At 46.1% G+C, this 15,687-nt stretch overlaps 1 protein-coding gene across 2 annotated transcripts in view; it reads left to right on the plus strand.

Annotated features, from left to right (window-relative positions):
- The window catches only part of SETD5 (SET domain containing 5), a 68,153-nt gene extending 55,049 nt beyond the window's left edge, over positions 1 to 13,104 (plus strand). For both annotated transcript variants that reach the window (XM_059823024.1, XM_059823025.1), the window contains exons 19-24: positions 1,023 to 1,079; positions 2,572 to 3,039; positions 4,779 to 5,065; positions 8,107 to 8,240; positions 12,037 to 12,110; positions 12,300 to 13,104. In XM_059823024.1, coding sequence (XP_059679007.1) covers positions 1,023 to 1,079; positions 2,572 to 3,039; positions 4,779 to 5,065; positions 8,107 to 8,240; positions 12,037 to 12,110; positions 12,300 to 12,893 — 1,614 coding nt within the window. In that variant the 3' untranslated portion in view covers positions 12,894 to 13,104. The remainder of the gene's footprint in view (positions 1 to 1,022; positions 1,080 to 2,571; positions 3,040 to 4,778; positions 5,066 to 8,106; positions 8,241 to 12,036; positions 12,111 to 12,299) is intronic.
- The last annotated feature ends 2,583 nt before the right edge of the window (positions 13,105 to 15,687 follow it).

Consider the following 15,687-nt stretch of genomic DNA (forward strand, 5'->3'; position numbering starts at 1 on the left):
CAAACAGTCCTTTGTGGTGTTTTTAGCTTAGTGTCCTTTTGATTATTTTCTTTGCGAGCCCTTTCTTGTAAGCTCTCTGAGAGACAGATCTGTAGAGGTTAGCAGGGAAGATTATGGAGCATTGAGGAGAGAGATAAAAGACTGTTTCAGGCACAGAGCTTGATGGAAAATGATCCTTACCTTTGCTCTGGTTGAGATGGCAGATCAGGACAGCGTTGCCATGGACCTCCACAGTTTAGTCACTGATTTCCTGTCCCACCTTAGTTATTTCTGTTGCCATGTGTAAGATGTGGGAAGCCTGGATTTCACTGGGCATCTATACCTTACTTGCCCTTTCTACACATCTCTTCCCCTCTAGTAAAAGAATCTTAACAACTTGGTAGACCATGGGCTTCTTTGTTGAAACTTTCTTATTTCCCTCAGTGCAGCTTATGCATAACATCTCTATTTTAGTGTCATGTCTGTTTCATTTAGTTATCATCAATTCTAACTTGAGCGAATACATCTCATCATGTGTAAAGCTTTATACCTCAGTCCTGTGGCACTGTAGGAGGAGAACAGAAAGATTTTTGTTTTCTAGTGTAAAGTCTGTGAAAGTTCACTGTAGTGTTTGAGAGATCTTGGTTGCCTTTTGTTTGGGCAAAATCAGGCTTTCCATTTCTCCCGTGTCCCTGTATTAAACGCCATAAATGGCTTTCTCTATATTTCATGGTGCAAACTCCGTATCTGACAGCATCAGAAATATAAAGAATAAGATGCTTCTTTTCTTAACATTTATGTGCTCTGTTTTGGGTACTAAGTTGCAGCATGAAGCATAGTAACCCAGTCCTGTCTCTCTGCTTCCAGGAACTTTAGAAACCACTTAACCAACGGAGTTGCCATCCAGGCTGGGGCCAGTTCCTGGGATAAGTCTTTGTTTAGAATAGCCGTTGCTAACCTCTGTGCTTGTTTTTTAATTTATTTTTATTTTGCTTCTTGACTTTTTAAGTAGATGAATAACAAGATGCTTTTCCCTCCTCTAGAATGTATCCTCCCCTGAGAGTTCCCCTGCGCATAGGCCTGAGTCCATGTCACCCGAGGTAGTTATCACACCGTCTCAATTGCATTTGAGGCCGGGAGCATGTGGGCTTGTGTGTGTATGTGAGGCCATGGTGGGAGGGGAGGGATGAGCAGTGCGGAGGCGGGTGGGAATAAGGCTGGAGCATCAGTCACAATAAGGCTGAGGAGAGTTTTCAGGTTTATCACAAGAGAGCAAACAAATTGAAGACTGGAATTTATTGTTCACTTGTTGACGCTGGTGGGACACAGGCAGTGTGAAGACCTGGTGTGTCTCAGCTACTGAGGTGAAGGCAAAGAGGTCTGGGGACCCTGGAAATACCATAACCAATTTCAGCCCTGGCCCAGCAGATAAGTGGTGTCATATTTACTCAGTAGCAGCAAAATGACTACGGGGGGAAGAAAAGTGAAAGCATTCTCTCGGAGTTTTGACTTATGAGGACACAGTGGGGCACCTGACCTGCTCTCTTCAGCCTTGATTTGTCACCTGTTCACTTGCAGACTTAAAATGTTGAGGAGACACCAGAAACTAGTACTTTGTTTACCTGCTGGCCTGTTGTAAAATATGAGTGGAAGTACCTTGCTCAGGGGCTGTTTCATAGTAGAAAATAAATACACACTCATCTCCAATGTGGCAGATTACTTGGAGCTGTAACACAGCAGAGGAAACATTCTCCCCAGCGGCAGTAGGGCAGAGCTGGTGCCTAGTGCTGCTATGTTTTTCCGTAAGCACGATAGTCCTGCAAAGAGGATGAAATCATGTCAGTTATGCTCATTGTCTGAGATCCTGACATATTAACATGGTGAAGGAGATGATTATGCTGTTGCCCTGGAGGTTTTTTGGCACTTAAAGTAGATAAATGGATATACCATTGTGTCAGTGCCTAGTGCTCCAGAAACTGTGACAGCGCAAAGATGATGCCATTATGGTTTTGTTAAAGAATGTAAAATGTAGAAATGCAGTATAAATTAAATGAATGTACTATTGTTAGAGATTTCCTAAGCTCACAATAAGTGAAAACAAATGGCTTGGAGGTCCTGGGCATTTTATTGTTAGGAAGTTAGTGGTGGCTGACTTGGGACAGTCAAGATCTTGGCTAATAAAACAGCAAATGGACAGCAGATCTTTTCTGTTCTCTCCCCATAATGAACCTAGCTAGTACTATGTGTTAACATCAACTTGGGGACATATGAGGCAATTGAAAATGCCGGTTTTTCGTCATTGACTGCCCGGGGATAGTGCTGAGTCTTATCCTCTTGCTGCAGTAAGACTGCTAAAGGGGAGAGGGCATCTTGTACTGGACAGCTAAACTGATTGTTATTTAGTCTCAGTCATTCCTCTGTAGAATGAGTAGAACAGTGCAGCAAAGGACCAAAGGGGGTGATCAGAAAGAAACTGGAAAGCAGTAAGCTAGCATTGTACAGAGTACTTTCTGACTAAGTGTCTCTCCCCACCCTTGCCTGACCCTTTTCCTAACTTCCCACCCCCTCCTATATCCTTCTTGGATTTTCCAGCTCTGCCTCCGATCCGACTTGGATTTGAAGGGTGGGTACCTGGATTCCGGTGCAAACACCTGCCCAGAACGACCATCGCTGCTCAGCTTTGGATCCTCCGATCTGACTCCACAACCCTCCATAAACTCTACTTCAGAGATGAACTTCCCAGGGAAAAGTGGGGAAGCACAGATGCTGCTACGAAGCTCTGATCAGGCTTTTCGGACAGAGTTTAATTTAATGTATGCCTTCTCCCCATTGAACGCTATGCCACGTGTAGATGGGTTGTTGCGGGGATCTGCTCCTTTGGGAGAGAGGAAGCCAATGAATTCGGAAGCAGGATGCTGCAGCTCTCCTGCCGAAGGATATTTCAGCAGACACGAGTCAGGGCTGCTTAAAGAGACAGTGCATGGATCCATGTCTCCCTGCGGCGAGAAGGCTTGTGAAGGTGTCAGATCTGCTCCCCAGAATCCGCCACAAAGGAAGAAGGCAAGTATTCTTGTAAAAGAACCTCTAAGATTGCAGGAGCAGTCGGCACCTTGGGAAAGACTTAGAGGGAGAACAAAGAGAGCGGAATACAACTAAAATGTAGGCTGGGCAAGTAATCCAGGCATCCAGTGCCTGGATGAAAACAGTCTAAAAGTTGTTAAAAGAGAGTGAGCTACCCTTTAGGCAAGATTCTGATGTGAGAGGTGGAAGAAAAAGACCACAATGTGCTCCCAGAAGGGGTATTTTCAGAAGGAGAGCAGAATGTTCACAGCTTTCATAAACAGTTGTTAAACTGAGGCAAGACCCAGAGCAATAACACAGTGCAACTGTACTAGTTGGTGAAGGTGTTATTTATCAGGATGAAAAGGGTCCTTACTAAGAAAGAGGGTCTGATGTTTCAAAAGAAAACACAGGCTGTTTATTAGAAGGTATTACAACATTTCCACACGGCAGGAAAAATAGATGAAGGTTGTTACTTAAATTTTAGCTCTTTGAAACTAAAACCGCAGGAGTATTGTTTAAAGAAAGCAAACTCGTATTGGTTTCTAATAGCAGGCCAGTGACCCTCATGGGACTAAAACTGAGTGAAAATGACAAAGCAGGCGTTCCTATGGTAAAACTGGGTACTCATGGGACAAATAAACCTTCGCTTGTGTAGATGTGTATGGGTGCCTTTTCCTGTACTTGGATTTTTTATTTTTTTTACTGCAAGTGTGGTAACTCAGATCACTTGTGTAAGTGTCCAGCTGGATGGAATATCTTATTTCCATGCCATTTCTGGAGAGTTTTGATTTTTTTCCTTTGTTTTTCTTTTAAAGTTACACTTATCTTAAAACCTTCATATGTTGAGTTACTTTTGGAAATATCCTGTTCAAAGCCTTCTATACAGGGATTAAATCACAGTTGATTAATTCTTCAGCAGATCTGCCTTCTGCGAGTACTTTTATGGGGTCTGTGCCTCATACTAACTCTTAAGGGAAGGTACAATGAAAGGTAAGTGCTCATCTGGAAATACTTGTGAATTTTTGGTTCTGCTGTTCCTGTGTTACAAGACTGCGTTATCTGGGACCTTTGACAAATCTGAGACTTCTTTGCGCAAAATACATTATACCTTTGCTAAAAGTAATTTGTTTAGGTGATATTACTGGAAGGTTGCAACACTGGCTGCTGAACCACCATAGCAGGAACCTGCTCTAAGCAGGTTAAAATTCTGTGCGAGGCTTTACCAAGTTTTTAGCATTAATGTGGCTGAACTAGTGCAGGTGAACAGGACTCTCTGAAGATACAGTTCTGTGAAGGAGGCTCTTATTCTCTGGTTTTGAGATGTATGGATACTGATAGACATTTTCTATAATGTCACAAACCAGAGAGAGGGAGTGAAGGCTGTTGAGAGGAGGATTTGGAGGCTTGATGCTTGAATATGCAAGCATATACTGAAGTAATGTGAAATTCCAGATTGTTAGAGAAGCAGACTAGCTGGATATTTCCACTGAAGTATTGGTCATAATGAGTAAAATGTGGGTGAGCGCGGCAGTCGATCAGTGATCCAAATGTGTACCATTTTGCTCTTTTTCCAGAGTGCCTGCAGATTCAGGAAGACTTTATAATCCCAATATACCTGTTAAAGTTTTATCTGCAAAAGCAGAGAAATAGATTTTAAAAATGGTGTGTGGGCATGTTCCTCCCCCTATCCTAGTCCATTTCATTCCCTGACTCATGGCTGTATTTTTCTCTCCCAGGTATCTTTACTAGAATATCGCAAGCGGAAACAAGAAGCCAAGGAGGGAGGCGATTCAGTGCGATGTACAGGGACTCCTACCCGACAGGGCAGCAGCAGTTCTGTGACTGACACAGATGGCAACAGCCTGCCGGGCTCCGTAGTACGAACCCCATCCTCCCCACAAAGTGGCTTCTCCCCTTCTCATCCCTCCCTGCCTCATGTAGAGGACATCAGCCCACCAGACTCGAGGGGGGCTAGTTCCTCAACATCACTCAGCAAATCCCAGGAGAACATCAGCAGTAGGTGGTGAGTGTTACCCTTCCAAGCAAGCCTGAGATTGCTCCACAGAGAAGGACCAAACTCTCTAGGGGGTATTTCCATAACAATAAGTGCAGTGGGATGGATTTTGCTGGGTCTCTTTGGCATTGTTCTCTTTTGTAATTGCTAAACAAGCGTGAAGGATACCAGCAGCCTTCTCAGCCTGCCCTTTAATTCTTGGTTTAGATACCAAAAATCTGTCTTGAAAGATACGAAGTTAAACAGTTGTGTCTCTCTTCCACAAGTTTCCTTTTAAGGTCTCAGGTTTGACGGTCTTACTCTTGCGATGAGAATTTAACGCAGGTCTTTGCTCGCTGAACCTCCACCCTGTTTGGACATGTGTGATACTAAGTCAACTCCTGTACAGAAGGAAAGCTAACAGAGCCCTCTGCAACTTTGCATGTGAGAAGCAGGGACAGTGAAATAACTCCAGCTTCCCTAATGCGTTGCACATATAGCTTGAAGAGCAGTTACCAGACTGCAGTCGGTGGCTTGCCAAAGGCATGGAAAAAACACCTTTATTGTGTTACCATGAGGAGGTTTGATAAGGGGAAAGGCTGGTCTTCAAAAACTCTTGAACCTGATGTCTGGTCCAAAAAACTAAGTACTGTAGGACTGAAATGCAGAGTGTTGCAGTACAGTGTCAATGCAGTGATGGTTAGGGTGTTCTGCTGACTGGAGCTATGCAGTACACTGGCTCTGCTGCTTTGTATTCAAATTTTGTTCATGGACACCACAATCAAAAAGGCATACCTTTCTTAATGCTGATTTCCCACGTACGCAGCTGTATCACTGCTCATGTAATGGCAGGGGGATGGCAAGGGAAGAGATGCTAAGCAGTGCTGAAGGTAGTGAGAAGTATGAAGTCTATGTTGAAAGTGCTTGAGAAACATTGTTTTGGGTGAATTTGCAGGAGTAGTAAGATCTGTTTCCTTCCCTTTTCCAATCTTCCATGACTCTTCAAGTGGAAATTTATAGAAATAATTTGTCTTGTACCTCTCTGACAGTACTCTGTCTACCAGGTGACCTTCTGCCAGATGTTGGGACTGGCCACAGCTGAGGCTGTCAGCTGATGATCAGTTTATAATCATTATTTTGTAATGAAATATTATTCTGTGCAAGTGTTGATATCCTATGCCCTTCTCCTGTGCCACTTCCTTCTGCCTGCAAAAGGGTGAAAGAAAAACCTAGCTGAATGAAAAAAAAAAAACAAACTAGTTCGGGGTGAGGTGTCAGTGTGGCAACCTTGCTCTAGTACCATGGTTTATATTCTGTGAGCTTCATCTGCTGCTCTTCAGCAGGTGCTCAGGATTCAGTTTCTCACACGGTTTCCTGAGTAAGTATTGTGTGGGAATAAAGATCATATTGTTATGGGACACTGGATATAAAGTTGAAACCATGCTGATACATTTTGAAATGGGATTAAGCAGATTTGCTGCCTTTTAAATTCTTGTTCTTCTGTGTTTTAATGGGCAAGGCTAACAAACGTACAGCCCCCTTCTACTTTTAAAAAATATATTAGAAACTGCATGTTACTGAGTTAAAGTTGTGACCCAGTTTCATCTTTAACTCTGAGTGCTTACATTTCAGATACATTTCCAGACATTCACAATAATATAATATTAGGGACAGAAGAAAATGGTGGGAGCTAAAATTACATGCCTTAATTTTTAGAGTTGTCCAGATTTTTGCTGAATTCTACAATATTTGCCAATAGCTTTCATTTAAAAAAAATTAAGTTTCTGTCTCTTTCAGTTGCCAAGATACAGCCATCACAATGTAAACAGATGTGCTGCTGCCCAGTAAACCCAGCCTTGCAGAAAACTGTCTCCAGCAAAACAATAGCAGCAACGAAGGTGTGAATTCACCCCCTCACCCCATTCACCTCCATGAGGTGTGAACTCTGGCCCCTTTTCCCTTCTGCTTCAGTGAGGGGTGAACTTCAATGTCTGGGCTATTTATTTAAAAAAAAAAAAAAAAAGCTAATGTAAAGCACAGTTTTTAATATATCTTTAAAAAAGAAAAAAATTAAATACAGAAATCTGTTAATATGCTGTTAAGCTGCATGCTTACATGGTATGTAGTGCATTTCATATTATACTAAATATTTAAATTCAGGCATTTTTAAGGCGCGCGTTCTTCAGTGTCTAGGGTAAAGGCATCGTGAATCCCTGATCAAGGTGCTACTATCTTACAGGTTAAAACACACATTTCTAAAAAGATTTGGATGGTCCTGTGCATGGGAGATTGAATATTGACCCAAGGGTCTGGGGTTTGTCTGTGGCTCTGTTTTTCTTCTACAGATTGGCTTTAGGAAAGCCACTTCACCTCTGTTTTTTCACCCTCAGACTAGACACTTGTAATATATAATGGAACGAGATCTAGCATTAATCTTGAGCGGAGAGTTTTCACATTACAGAATAAATGGTACAAAGTAGCATTAATGGGCAAAATGGCCAACCTAGCTCTGCTCAAAGAATGTTGCATTATCTGACTGTACTATCTTGACAGTGTATTATCATAAAGGTATTGGGTTTGCTTCGTTTTAGTTGGAATAAAAGTAATCTATGCAAAATAACTGCATCTAATTTTAAAACAATACCGGGATTTTCAAAATGCTGTTGAATCTCGAAACAATTTTTCTGGGCGAAGGTGTCCTGTAATCAGGTGATCTACTGAACTGGATGTTTATACCATGTTTTTGATAAGAGTAAAGATTTTGTATTTCTGAGGGCAGTGCTATCATGGTAGCCGGTGACTGGAAGTCTAAAATCCCACAGGAAGCTATTTACATTGCAAAAGCAGTTCAGAAGTTTATTCCTGATCTGTCTAGAGAGCTGGTGGTCTGTGATCCCTCCCTTCTATGGTAGGGGTTTGCATTTGCACTAACATCTTACCAGTGAATTTAAGCAGAAACTTAAACCTGTCCTGTGATTATACCAAGGACCCCACAGCCCCCTTGTGCATTGGTCACGTTGCACTCGGCTGCGTCATAGCAATCCTCAGCTGGTACCGGGTTCTTGTTGCAGGATGGTCCCAACGTCAGTGGAGAGGCTTCGAGAGGGCCGAGGCATACTTGAGAAGGTGCTGCGAAGTGGTGCAAAGGTATCCCAGAGAAATGAATCCTCACCTACCTGTGACAGTGCTGTTGAGAGAGATGCAGGTAGGAAGATGAAACTTTTGAACACTTGGTTGGTGGGAAATGATGAGCTCAGATAACTTTGCAAACTTGCCTATGAAGTTAGTTGTACCTTCATCTTTAACATTATCAATGCTTTATGAGAGCCTTCTGCAAACCATACTTTATTGTTACTCAGATATCGCCTGAGCCTATATCCCTCTTCTGTTAGACCTGGAAGACCTCCAGGGTTTGAAGTCAAGAGTACCTGCATCTTGGCTCTGGCAGGGACAGCTTCTTTGCCCTTGGACAGATGGGTTAAGGAGTATTGCCTCAATTGCCCCATGTACTGGGGATGAAAGTGCTATTGTTTAATAATTCTAGTGGGCTGAACATCCAGGTAAATGTATTATCACACTAAAATGCAGGTGTAGGCTTTAGGCAGCGCTAAGAACTAATTTAGCTTCCAAGCCTTACTTCAGCTCTTTTTGAAGTTACTTGATTCCCTGAGTTAGGATATTTGTCAGTTTTGTGAAATGCACCTCCTTACTGAGATTAATTCAGTTCTGTGTTGATGTTCCTTTCTTCTCTGAATAAAGCATTGTCCTCACCAAGTAGCAGGCAGTAAGTATTTGTAACTTGAGCTGAAATTGTACCCCTCTTTTATCCATCTGTGGTCTAAAAGTGAGATGCGACTTTCTGTGAGATGGACAGATCACTTCATCATTGCCGGATTTCTCAGCTGTGAAATGGAGTTATTTTTCTTTTATTTATTTTGCAGTCTCTGTTGAACATGATTGTTTTTCTCCAACAGATAGTACCCTCAGAACCCTGATCGCATTGGGACTTACAGGGGTGGATTATCCTATTTAAATAACTTAGTCTGTGTGTTGCCGTCAGCCCCTGCTTCCTCATAGCTGAGAACTGTTGTTAGAGACTCCTGGCTGATACGGTTACAGCTTGCTGATGATCTGTAGTAGGGATCTGAATCTCTCTGGAAGCCAGAACCTAGGCGTGTGGTGTTTAGACATGGACAGACTAGAGCCTCTAACCCAGGCTAGCACAGAGCGCTCTTTGGGTAATTCAGCAGCAACAGCAAGTTTTGCCTTTGGGGTGTCTCATTTCTGAGCATTTTAGGGTGAGTAGGTATTTACTTCACTCCAAATCAGACTTTTTCCCCAGCTGCGGTAAGATGTATTTGGGACCGCTTTCTGAAAACTGGCCTGTCATCTGGGCTTTTGCTATCTTTGTACACCTAAGCATATCTCTTTTCAATGCCTTTTGTTCATGTAGTCTTGAGAGGGAATCCTCTACCCTATTAAAAATTTCACTGGTTTCATGGGACCCCTTGGGAGCCTGTTTCCCATCTCTCATACCAGTGGAAGTGGCTTTCTCGGTGGTTATTTTTTTAGAAGGGTAGGTAAAATCCAGACTTGCAACAGGCATTTTGCCCACTGTAATCTGTGCAGCTCTGGCTCTTCAGTCTCACCCAGGAGTTAGGCTGGAGTTAGACTTTCAGCTACTTCAATCCATTCTTCTTCCTTGTTACATAAAACCCATCCCACTCCAGGTTGTGAAAACTTAATGCTGTAGCTGAAAAAAGTATTTTTGTCTCTTTCATCCCAGCGCAGCAAAATATTTTTTTCTTCTTTGGCATATTCGGGCAATTTTTTCAGTAGCTTGTTTAGATTCTTTGAGCCACCTTCCCTCCCCCAGTTGCTAGTCCACTTCTTAGTGAAACAAATGAGTGGCTGAGTCCCTGCCATTCCTGGTATCACCTGCAGGAGTTGTGAAGATACACATGCTTACTTAATGCTGTAACAGCTAATATATGAGGGGAACGAAAAACCCCAAACTTAGATGGTTTGCTGATGGGGCATGTAGGAATGAAATGGAATTTGTGTGCGTGCCACACTTGCGAAAATTGCAGTTGCTCTTGGTTAAAGCTGTCACTTCATATATGCTTTAAGTTGACACAGGCCAGTACTGCCAAGAAAAGCAGTTCTTCTTTATGTCCTTCCTTGTGCAGATATTAAGACATGGGGGAGGGAAATGTCGGCTTTATCTTTTAAGTTTACATAAAGCAAATTCAGGAAGGTTATAGTTTATTCACCCTTTGTAATTTAGAGTCTTTCGATAGTTTTTAACTTGCCAAGTTTTTTTCTGTGAACAGGCACTGCCAGTAAATTGTGCAGCCCTGTTGGTGTGCCTGGCCTTTTAAGAAACAATTTCTTCCAGAAATCTTTAGATTTCTTCTGATTCTCATACTCCTGTTAATCACAGCAGTCTCCTGGATCGAACAGTTAGTCTCTTCTGTGCATGACTGCTTAACAAAACATGCCCCAAACTTAAAGTTTTGCCTCTCTGCAGTGCAGCGCTCGGAATGTCACCTACAGCAAACAGATATTTTGATGCATTAGATGTAGTTTCAGAAAACGGAAGGTGGCACAGAACATGTGCTGGAAGCTTCACGCCCCAGTCTCTGTGCAGGTCCTGTGCCCTGAGGAAGAAGGCTTCTGAACCTCGACAGCAGATGAGACAACTCCATCCAGATTCCTGTTTAGCTAAGCCACCAGCTGTGATGTAGCACAGAGAGGACAACCGCAGCAAAGCCATGGGCACTGCTGACACTGATGCTCGTGCCAGTGCATCTGGTGCAAAGCCAGACCTGTCTGGCAGAAGTACAGAGCAGACTAAGGCACCGTGTCCTGTTTCATGACTGAGACACATCTGTCGTATAAATTTGATACTAATACCAACACTGTTTCACCAAGGCATTTCAAACGCGGCTGCTGAGAATCTCTGAGATACTGCAGCTAAACAGCTCTGTCTCATTAGACTGCAACATAACTCTGCTGTGAAATCTTCTAGTCCCACCAGTTTCACTCCCTCCTAAAGAAAGCCTGATCGCCAGCTGAACCCCATGGTTACAGTAGTAGCAACTGAAAAACACACGTGGAAAAGTGGCTGGGTCACTTGCAGTAGGTACTTCTTGCCTACCCCAGTTCAGGTTCAGTTATTTGTTAGGATAAGAAGCTGACCTGTCCTTTAAGATACGGGTGCTAGAAAGGCTTGCTCTGTCAAGAAGCAGCTTATTCGTCTTGGTCTCTCTGTAGCTAAGGTGGATCAACGTGTTCTGTGCTGCTGTTACCCCTCAAACCTCAAAGCATTTTCATCATCTTAGCCTGTTTCTGAAACAGGTATTTCTGAGGTCTGAGAGTAACTCGGTTTGGAGCAGCTGAATTGACTTGTAAAGCATAATCCCCAAAATGGCAGCAGGGGTGCTGTCAGCCTTGGCAGCACGGGACCTCAGTCTTTCGCAGTGTCTGGATCTGCCTTTGAGCAAAACCTGCAGCAGGATCCTGCTGACAGCCATCTAAGAAGGGACAGTTTTATCTCCCCAGCTGTAGCCAGTGTGGATTCCCATGACCAAGGTTGAGTGGAGAATTGCTGAGTCCTTAGAAACAGTCTTCTGCCTCTCATAACCTTCTGAAAAGCCAAGGGAGCCCAGGCTGTGTCTGTGTGGTGTCACCGGGTTGCAGCCATTCAGATAGGCTGGTCCAAGGCAGGTGAGCTTTGTGCTAAACCAGAGGGAGCTGGGGTAAGGGAAGTGGCAGTTCCTAACATCTATGGCTGATTGATGCATGTTAAGGTTTTCCGGTTGCCATTTGCTAGGGTTCTTCAGCTTCTGAACTGCTGATGGCTGGAGAAGCCGCTCTTGTCTCAGCTGTAGCTGGATGCAGAACGAGACGGCTGGGGTGTGTCCAGGTGCCATTTGAGAGGGAACTGCTGTGCCCTCAGTCCAGAGGGTGACATTTAACATCTTGCCTGTGCATTGCAGACACAGCAGAAGGAGACACTCCAGAAGCCCACAAAGGACCAGCAGTTTACAGTCCTTCTCGATACAGCTACCAGGTAAATTCTTCCCATTCTGAAATAAAGCTTTTAACAGGATTAGGGGGGGGAAACTGGGTTTGGCTACCAGTTATTCCCAATCCTGCTATGCTGAGCACCTTTGGCATGAGTAGGAGGTAGGAAATGGGGAGGTCCATCTGACATGCCTTTTCCTTTTTTTTTTTTTCCTCCCCCCACCGACTTGCTCAGCTCCTGCAGTCTGACAGTCCCCAGGCAGAATCGCAGACCCTTCTCCAGCAGAGTTCTTCCCCCTACAGAGGACACCTTACTCCATCTCCTGGATACAGCTATCGAGCAGCAGCACAGAGAACGGGACACAGCCTCTCTCATGGTTCCTCAGAAACAACCCTCTCCTCCACCTCGTACTCCAGTCCTGCCCACTCGGTCTCCACAGACTCCTCTGCCCTGTTTGCAGGGAATTCGGGGTATTACAGCAGCCAGCAGCACTCTGGCAGCGGCAGCCTCCTGAAGAAGAGCTGCCCTGCTGCTGCCAGCCCAGCACAGCAGACAGCTGTGGACTCCCTTTCCTCCGAGTCGGGCTCCCAGCCCTGCACGGGCGCGTCGGGCTCCACCTCCGCTCCCCAAAGTGCTAGGTCACTACAGTCAGACTTGCGGACTATCAGTCTACCGAATTCTGGGCAGTCTGTTCTCTACCAGGGCTCCCGGGGGGCAGTGATTTCCAATGCACAACACTATCCGCACCGCGGGGGAAGCAGTGTCCATCAGTACAGACTTCAGCAGCTTCAAGGTTCTGGAGTAAAGACTCAAACAGGACTTTCCTAGGGCTGCCTGGACTCCAGGAGGACAAAACTGCCCATAGCTCCTTCCAGTCACCTCTGGAAGCGGCTCCTGGGCCAGTGTTGGGAGCTTGCACCTGATGCTGGGGTGCCAGGGGTCAGAGGCTGAGGTCTGAAAATGCACGGGTGAGATTTGTGAGCAGTATTGGCCTCTGGCCTTGCAGGAGAACGCAGATTTCTCTGAGGCAGAGACTGTAGCAAAGCTGTTCCCTGACGCATGGGTACATTGCAAAAAAAAAAAAAAAAAAAAAAAGTCAAAACAAAAAAAAGCAAATGGTTCAAGTGCAATGACTGTGGTGCAGCCTCTGTCTCTTGTCCGTGCCCATGGCCATAGTCACTCATGCAGTACGGACATCTTTTTGAATACGAAAGCAGTTTAAAGAAAACATTGGGGGAAGTGTTGATCTCCAATCCCAAAGCTCTCTTTATAGGTCAGGTTCTCAGTGCGTTCTGGGGAGGGCTTTAATCCGTTACGATCATTCCAGTCACAAACAGACGAGCGCACACGGCTGCCTTTGGGCCTGGGTCACGACTGCCGCGGTCGGAGCTTTTTCCAGGACAACAGAGTCTCCGCAAATGTGAACTAGCACGGGGAGGGGTTGGAGCGTGTGTGCCTGTCGCTGCAAAGGATCTGGGATGCACTGTCGCGTGCTGCTCTGACGGGGCACGATCGCTGCCTCCGTCGCAGGTCTGTGAACGGGAGCATTGCTGGGGTGGTGCTGCCACATGCCACCGTGCCGGGGGGGTGTCTCTGGCTGCCGGTGCACAGACACGCTGGGGGGTGACCGGGGGCCCGATAAGCAAAGCGATGCTGCAGCGTGGGGGGGGCTGCAGAGAGGCGGTGGTTAGGTGATCGGTGGGGGGACCCCGGTCTGTGCCGAGCCAGATGCTCTCCATGCAGTGCTGCGTGGGATCTTTCCCAGCCGCCGTCACCCGCTGAGCGTGGCAGCAGAGCCAGCCCAGACACAGTGTGCTGTCTGTTCAATTCCATACGATTGCCAGCTTCTTTCTCACTTGTTTACTGTAATATCGGGCGTGTTTTTATTTATCTAATTTTATATTCAGTTATAACCATAGTAGGTTAGCTAATATACGACAGGTGTCATCCCTGGTGCTGCAGTGGAACTTCTCCTTTCTCTTGGATAACATAATGCTGTGAGTCTGTCTCCCCTGTCCTTTCAGATGCACAGTCTTCTTCCTTTTTTTAGGACTGTTACAAGTTTCTCTAATTCACAACTGAAATCAGGTGTTTGTTCAACCTAGGGGAGACTTTTAAAATATTGAATCAAAGAGTAACTTTCTCACACTGTCTGGCTGTGAGCGTGTTGGGATGGAACTTGTCACCCCGCAGTTGGGTGTCTGTATACTGTATAAAATAGGTGTAAACTTCACTCGGCTTAGCCCTGGGGGTGCAGCCTCCCCTTTTGTGCTCTGAACAGCACGGGGCAGGCGGGCTCTGCCCTGCCGGGCGGCAGGAGGGGGCCGGGGGGGGACCTGCCCAGGGGCTCCGGCACCTTTGGGCACAGCAGGGGGGCAGGAGGGAGGGACCCTGGAAAGCTTTTGGAAAGGTGGGGGCTGTAGCTTCTTACTCTAGTGGAGTTTTTACACCATGCTGTAACATTTGAACTTTCACAAGAGATGTAATAATTTTGATAATAAAAATACTTAACTTGAAAACCAGTATTTTTGAAAGTCCCTTTCCGTTTCCTTGCCACCTTCAGTGCCGGTGCCCAGGCCCTGGGGTAGGGGGGAGTGCATGTTGGTGTCTATTCCCTGTCCCTGCAGGGTGAATGAAACCCTGAAGGAGCAGCCCTGCAGATCCTCCCTTTTACCACCATTCCGGTGAAGCCAGCGGCTGCTCCGGAGCTGCAGTTCTTGAGGAAAGGGAAATTCCCCGAGCTTTCCTGGCTGGGGTTGTGAGATTGTGGCTGTGCTGCTGCTCTTCTCCTCACTCAAGCTCATTTGAGGAGGAGGTGGGGTGAAGGATGTCCCCTGCACTACTACACTTGCTTTGAAACCTGTTCTGTGGTGCGCTGATGCCTGGGGCTTTTTTGATACTGCTTGCCTTTTCCTTAGGAAGCTTGAGATGGGCTGAGCCTGGAGTGGGGCCAGCCAGGTGGGCCTCCAAGTGCTGATCCTCAAAGCTGGCACGTCCGAGGTGCCCAGTGCCTCCGGCGTTTGACCACCCTCACCGTGAAAACATTCTCCCTGACACCTCGTGGGACTGTCTCTGTTGTGGCTCGTCCTGTTCCCGTGCGTCCCCCACAAGAGCCTGGCTCCATCTCCTTTGTGCCCTCCCCTGAGACAGCTGTGAGCAGCAACAAACTCTCCCCCTCCTCTCCTGGTCGCTGAGCAAGCCCAGCTCTTGGTCTCTTGCCCAGGCTGTGAGCGTGTCCTGTACCAGGGAGGCCAGAGCTGGCTGAAGCTCTCCGGATGTCCAAGAAGTCCCCAGGCTGCCCTGGAGCTCGCACAGCCCAGAAGGCGCTGCCCCCGCTCCTCTACCAGAGTGTGCTGTTAGACTGATGGGCTATGTGAGTTTTTGGGGTTTTTTCCATTGAGATGCAGAAATCTGCTGAATTTCAGGAGGTTCCTGCTGGCCCATGTCAGCCCATGAGCCAACAGACTGCCTGTGATGCACCGTGGCTCCACAGCCCCGGGGGGACCTGTGGACAGGCAGAAGGGGAGGGCTGAAACGCTACTAGGGATAGATGGGACCCCCCACACCCCCTCCTGCCTTGCCACTGGGTGGGACAGACCCTTTCCCTGGGAACTCGCTCTGA

The sequence above is a fragment of the Gavia stellata genome, chromosome 12 (genome assembly GCF_030936135.1).
Source record: "Gavia stellata isolate bGavSte3 chromosome 12, bGavSte3.hap2, whole genome shotgun sequence".
Taxonomy (NCBI): Eukaryota; Metazoa; Chordata; class Aves; order Gaviiformes; family Gaviidae; genus Gavia; species Gavia stellata.